Source organism: Vicia villosa, unplaced genomic scaffold (assembly GCF_029867415.1).
Source record: "Vicia villosa cultivar HV-30 ecotype Madison, WI unplaced genomic scaffold, Vvil1.0 ctg.000525F_1_1, whole genome shotgun sequence".
Taxonomy (NCBI): Eukaryota; Viridiplantae; Streptophyta; class Magnoliopsida; order Fabales; family Fabaceae; genus Vicia; species Vicia villosa.
The window spans coordinates 755,118-761,712 of NW_026705243.1; the positions used below are offsets into that span (position 1 = coordinate 755,118).

General features: G+C 35.7%; 1 protein-coding gene across 1 annotated transcript; it reads left to right on the forward strand.

Annotated features, from left to right (window-relative positions):
- The first annotated feature begins 3,311 nt into the window (after positions 1–3,311).
- LOC131629142 (uncharacterized) lies at positions 3,312–4,366 on the forward strand. The gene is made up of 3 exons (XM_058899944.1): positions 3,312–3,570; positions 3,675–3,823; positions 4,070–4,366. Exons 1-3 carry the CDS (start codon positions 3,312–3,314, stop codon positions 4,364–4,366), a joined length of 705 nt encoding a protein of 234 aa, XP_058755927.1.
- Positions 4,367–6,595: the final 2,229 nt, after the last annotated feature.

The following is a 6,595-nucleotide window of genomic DNA, read 5'->3' on the forward strand; positions in this document are numbered from 1 at the left end:
ACGGTTTTGAAACCCTAGCGAGTATAACCATAAAAAATAGCACTTAACCTAATTCCCTTTAAATATCAATAAAACCTTTTTTAGGATATGGATGAACGTACGTTTAGCTTATATTCAATTTAAATCTATTAAAATACCTAAACCTATAAGGGGTCCCATTTAATACAAGGGAGATGAAGGGTGTCTAACACCTTCCGTCCGTCTAACCGACTCACGACGTAGAATCTCTGACTTTAGGATAATCCATTAAGTCCCTTGCCTTATGATAAAATTAATGGTGGCAACTCTTTTCTTAAAATTTAAAGTCGGTTGCTATAGCTGGCAACTCAACTGGGAAAACTAATCCTTAAACTTAGAGTCGATCTTACTTTTAGGTTTAGGTTTTCTGGGGATTTTATATTTGGTTTGTTATCATTGCTTATTGATATTATGTTCTATCCATCTTCTAAATTATTTGTTTTATTCTATGCTTATTATTTTTTATGGGATTAATATTATGATTAGATTATGGAAGTAACCCTAGAAAATGAAATGTCAATTGGCCACGAGGGCTAATCCGCCTTTGTGCGTTGTTGCGACTATTTCACCTAGAGTCGATCTTATCCTAAGAAATACCTTTAGAAAGGGTACTTTTTTGGAGGTAGGTCTTTGGATTTAACCTACGACTCTTTGTAAAAACCCAGAACAAAAATTTATGGTGATACCTTTGTACGACCTAAGAGACAAAATCTCAGTCTACAATGAGGCTCCACTTAAGGGAGGCCCTTGTGCCGTTCCCTTTTCTGTTATCCATAAATCCCTTAAGAAAAAAGAATACCTTTGTGGGAGGGTAGATTTCCCGTAGAACGAACTTACATACTAAGGGATACTCTTTACCTCATCACTAAATTACATCATCATACATGCAAACATACATACTTTTAAATATTCATATTTCTTTTTCATGTCTTATTCACAGGATTTCTAAAAAAAATTATATACAAAAAAAGGAAAGTTCTTGGTGAGCACTAAAAAATGAGTATTGATAAGAAGTACCCCATCCGTATTAGCATCATGGTTCCATATTTGAGGAGAACAAAAATAATCAAGGGGGAACTTCCTAACAAGGCTATGAAGATTTATGTCCTTCGTTATGGGAATATTCTAGATCTTTTCAACTCTGGAAGAATTTGATAGAATTTTGGGACTCTACAAGATTAAAAAAGAAAATTTCGTGGGCATTGGACAAACTATTAAAGTTACACATTTGGCAAAGACTTTGGGTATATCTTATCCCGAACTTATCCTTATTTACAAAACTGAAGGGGAGGTTCAAGGAATCAAAAGACAATATCTAGAAGAGAGAACATTTTCATTTTTGGGTGAGGAGAAATAGGAGGCTTGTGTGGACAAATTGACTTTAGTCATTTTTTAACTGGTTCATTTTCCTAGTACTCCTGGTTATATAGATCCGGTAGCTATCAACATATTCTAGGCTGTAAAAGAACTAAATAAGGATCCTACTCCTGCTTTACTTGCTGACGTGTACTATTCCATTCACACACGTTTTGAAAAGAAAAGAGGTTCTTTGCGTTGTTGTATTCCTCTACTATTATCATGGCTTATAACTCATCTTTATAAGGAAAGTTTCTTAATTCCAAAATTAACAAAAGATGGTTGGTCTCAGAAATTAAGGGCTCTCGGCGCTAAGTCTATTCTATGGTATGCAAGAAAGATGAAGATAAAGGAGACTGTCTATAGTTGTGGGGCGTTTCCAAATGTACCTTTAATTGGGACAACAAGGTGTATTAACTATAACCATGCATTGACTTTGCAAGAATTAGGACACTCTTTGAAGGATAAACCTTCTGATGAAGAAATACAACAACTAATTCTTCATAATATGGGAAAGGATAATCATGTGCTACTTGAAGATATTATCCAAGCTTGGAAAGAAGAAATATGGAAGGAAGAATGTTGTAGCAAAGGAGGCCTATACTCAGTGGGTTTTAGATAGGGTCAAAATCAATAAACTTCCATTTGAGGTTGATCCTATATATGAGCCTGACATATCGGATCCTCTTCCTATGTCAGTAGAAGAAATAGAGAAATTAAGGGATGATATTGAATTGGATCAAAAACAAAAAGAAGAATTAGAGTTTAATCTCTATGATCTGAACTATGAGAAAAATCAATTACAACATGAATGATGAATTGGATGAAAAAGAAAGGCTCAAGCGAAAGCGTTCAACTGATGGGTTACTAAGTACGACCTTTAATCTTGCCTCTCACAATCAACAATTGAAAGAGGCCAAATTAGAAATTTAGACTTTAAAGGGGTGGTATAGCCAAGAACTACAAGATAAAAGGACAATAAAGATAGATCTAGAAGCACAAATTCAAGAGTTGGTTTCCAATGCTCAAGCTCAAGAGGATAGGATCCAAGACCTTACCACAAGACTTCGAGAAAGCCAAGATAGGGAAGTAATGGAACATATCCAGAGGGTGAAAACTGAAGGATGCTTTGCTCAACAAATGCAAGGTTATAAAGAAATTGTTCTAGATTTAGAAAGTTTCTGAAAGGATTTCCATATGGTAAGGGAACTTTATGACCTGGTAAAATAAGAGAAGGAATATTGGGAAGCACAATATGTAATCATAGCCCGAGTAGGAGAATACAACAGATGTATAATCCCGACACTCTATAAGTGTGAAAAGCTTGTCTTTCTAGCAAACAACCTCATTGATAATATTCCTAGAAGTATGAAAGAAGTATAAGCAACCATGATTCCACTAACAAGATATCCATAAGCTATGTAGAAGACTTCCTTAAGCTATGTAGAGGAATGGTGGATGGTTTTAGGAAAGATATCCATAAGCTCTGTTAGGGATTTTAGTTTCCCTTTTGTTATTGCATAATTCATTAATTTTTTTCTGTTTATTTCCTATTCTATTATTTGTTTCTATTTGAATTGTATTCCCAATATGAGGATTATTTTGTTTTCATTTATTTAATAAAAAGTACTTTGTTTCAGTATATATACTTTTGAGATGCTCACCAAAAAAATAAAGAACTAAAAAAATGTAATCCATATAAAAAATTTATTATGTATATGTGATATAAAAAAAGGATGAATAATCAAGAGAAATTCCTTTTGAATAAGACATGAAAATAAAAATCTTCGCATAATCATACACATTCATTCATCCAAACAATACATTACATTTCATACAAAAACTCATCTTTTCTATATCATCTCCAGTTAAATCATCAAGCAAAACAAACTGACTTCCCGACTTCCTTATCAAACAGAGCTTACCAAAATAAAGTAATGGAACAAATCGAGCAAAAGCAAGCTGCCCTCCAAGAAGATGTGGAACAAATGAAAGGAAACATTGATTCAATGAAAGGAGACATAGGCCAAGTTCTGCTCGCCTTGAAAAACATCATAGCAACACAATACGAGATTCCCTTAAAAGCCTTTGATGAAGTAGCCCAAACTATTGGTGTATCTAGAAGACCAGAGCCAGAAGGAGGCCCTGCCCAGACATCCCTTACTAAACAAGAAACTCTATTGGTTCATAATAAAGGTTTGTCTCATATCCTCCAAAGGTTGGGGCATCTCACACCTTACAGATTCTAGAAAATGTGGATAACTATATGGACTTACAATATGGAGATCGCGGTCTGGAAGGCATATCTGAAATTCCCCAAAACAAAGAGCTCCATATCAATGTTATTGAAGATTCTATGGAAACCAATCAATTTAAGGCCATAAAAGAAAGATTAAAAGTTGTGGAATGTCACGATGCCTTCGATGTGGGTGCTTTAGAAATGTGTTTGGTACCTGATGTTGTGATTCCCCCTAAATTCAAGGTCCCATACTTTGAAAAATATAAAGGACTCACATTCCCAAGGAGTCACTTACGTATGTACTGTAGAAAAATGGGTGCTTACGCTCATGATCCAAAATTGATGATCCACACTTTTTAAGACAATCTGAGTGTTGCATCACTAGATTGGTATATGCAACTAGAGCAAATTCACATCCAAACATAGGATAATCTTGCTCATGCCTTCTTAAAATAGTATAAATACAACTTGGACATGGCTCCTAACCGCATGCAACTACAAAACTTATCTCAGAAGAACGAAGAATCCTTCAAAGAATGTGCACAACGGTGGAGGGAAATGGCAGCAAGGGTACATCCACCACTTCTCGAGAAAGAATTGGAGGACATGTTCATGAGTAATTTACAAGATCTCTATTATGAAAAAATGGTGGAAAGTGACTTTTCAGGATTCTCAGATCTAGTTATCATTGGAGAATGGATACAAGGGGCGTCATCAAGTACCTCTTTTAACTATAAAAAAACCTGTTCCTAGCTTCTCAAAAATGAAGGAAGGCCGAAGGTGAGACTAATATTGTTGCATCACAGTCGATAGCACAATAACCGTGGGTGATCCCACAAAGTCAAAAACAAAATAGGTTTCAAAGACCTCCAAGAAGATTCGGTCCTCTTCCTATGCAACATGATCAATTGTTACAACATCTTCTTAGGGCATCCTTGGTGGAGCTAAAGTCACTTGCTCCTCCAATTGGAGAACTTCTGCTAAAATATGATGCAAATGCAAGGTGCGAATATCATGCTAATTCTCTAGGCATACTTTAGAGAAATGTTGGGATTTAAGACACAAAGTTCAAGATCTGATACAATCCCAAGATATCACTTTTGATAAACCCAATATCAAAACAAATCCCATGGCTCCGCATGGTGGCCCTAATGTTAATGCAATTGAAGTGGTTACTAATCACAAAGAAATCAAACGAGAAAAGACTGCGATAGACTTGTTAAGGGCGTACTTGTTTGAACAAGGTTTCCTCTTGGAACACAACGAAGATTTTGAAAACACATTGCAAAGATTGGTGGATCAGGGAATGGTTCAGTTCAGATATTACAATGAAGAAGAATATGTTGCTACGATTAATATAAATACCATAAGACCATTGGTGATTCCATGCCAAGCTCATGAATCTACAAAGAAGCCGCTTGTATCAAAGGGAACCATTGACGATACCAACACCTCCAAAGAGCACGTTGGTAATCAAAGGGCCATCTCCCGCTCCTTATGAGAGTGACAAAATTGTACCATGGAATTACGACGCTACTGTCTATATCAATGGGCAGAAACAAGAGCCTACGATAATGAATATAGCAAGACCATGGGGAATGACCCGCAGTGGTTGTATATATGCTCTAGATCAACAAGAGAAGGATAACAACCTAGCTAAAGACAATTGAAAAGTTGTAGGTGAAGACAACCAAGAACATGAGTCTTCCAATAAAGCTCTTCTTGATAAAGAAAAAGATGAATTCTTAAAAATGATCAAGAGAAATGATTATAGGGTGGTGAATCAACTTCACCAAACCTCGTCCAAAATATATATACTCCAATTAATGTTAAGTTCTGAAGTGCACTGAGTCTCCTTGATGAAAATATTGAGTGTTGCTCATGTTACGAAGGAGATCACAGTGGATCAATTTGATGGAGTCGTGGCTAACTTAACATCAGGGGCACGCCTAGGCTTCGATAACAGTGAACTACCTCCACAGGGTAGAGCTCATAACAAAGATTTACACATCTCGATCAAATGTGGGACCATAAGTCTATGCAGAGTACACACCGATACTGGTTCTTCTTTGAATGTACTACCGAAGATCAGTTTAATGAAGCTAATGCTAGAGAGTATCATCATAAGACCAAGCTCTATGGTGGTGAAAGCCTTCGATGGTTCTCAAAGTACCTTTTGTGGAGAAATAGACCTTCCCATAGAGATTGGACCACATACTTTCTATATCAAATTCCAAGTGATGGATATAGAACCAGCATATACTTGCATATTAGGGCGACCATGGATCCACTCAGCAGAAGCTGTCACATCAACCCTGCATCAAAAGCTGAAATTCCTCGCCGATGGAAAACTGATAGTAATTGAAGGAGAAGAAGACATCTTAGTTAGCCATCTGGAATCTTACTGTTACATTAGAGTTGGAGAAGACTGTGTGCAAACACCTTTTCAAGTGCTAGAAGCTGCTGCTGTATCTACCCTCCTGGTGGAGAAAATCAAAGGACCAAGTTGTAACATCCCGATTTTTATTAGTTATTTTATTAATTATTTTATTTGGTGTTTTTATTAATTATTTATTTATTTAATCATCATGTGATATGATAATTATTTAATTATGTAATTATGTGTGCATTTGTGCTATTGGATTAATTAAGTTATTAGGGAGATATAACTAATTGGGCCTAACTGGTAGAAATATAATAATAAGTGGATTGATGGGTTAAGCACAATTAACTTAAGAGAAGTTAGTAAAGGGACTAGGTTTAGTTTCATAACTTTAACTTTTGGAGATTAGAAGAGAATATAAGAGAGTAGAGAAAGAACAGGAGATTTGGAAGATTCTTGAAGAAGAATGAGTTTGATTCAAGGTAAGGGGGAGAATTCCATTATCTTGATTATATATGTATGCAATGTATGGTAGCATGATAGGTATTTCATCCCTCAATTTCATAGATTTTCACAAGTTAGGATTTATGTTGAATTCA

Excerpts from the sequence above, each read along its gene's own strand:
- LOC131629142 (XM_058899944.1), top strand. The coding sequence starts at position 3,312 with ATGGAACAAATCGAGCAAAAGCAAGCTGCCCTCCAAGAAGATGTGGAA. Across the intron at positions 3,571-3,674 it reads TCTATTGGTTCATAATAAAG|GCATATCTGAAATTCCCCAA; the intron begins GTTTGTCTCATA and ends GCGGTCTGGAAG. Across the intron at positions 3,824-4,069 it reads GTGCTTTAGAAATGTGTTTG|TATAAATACAACTTGGACAT; the intron begins GTACCTGATGTT and ends TTCTTAAAATAG.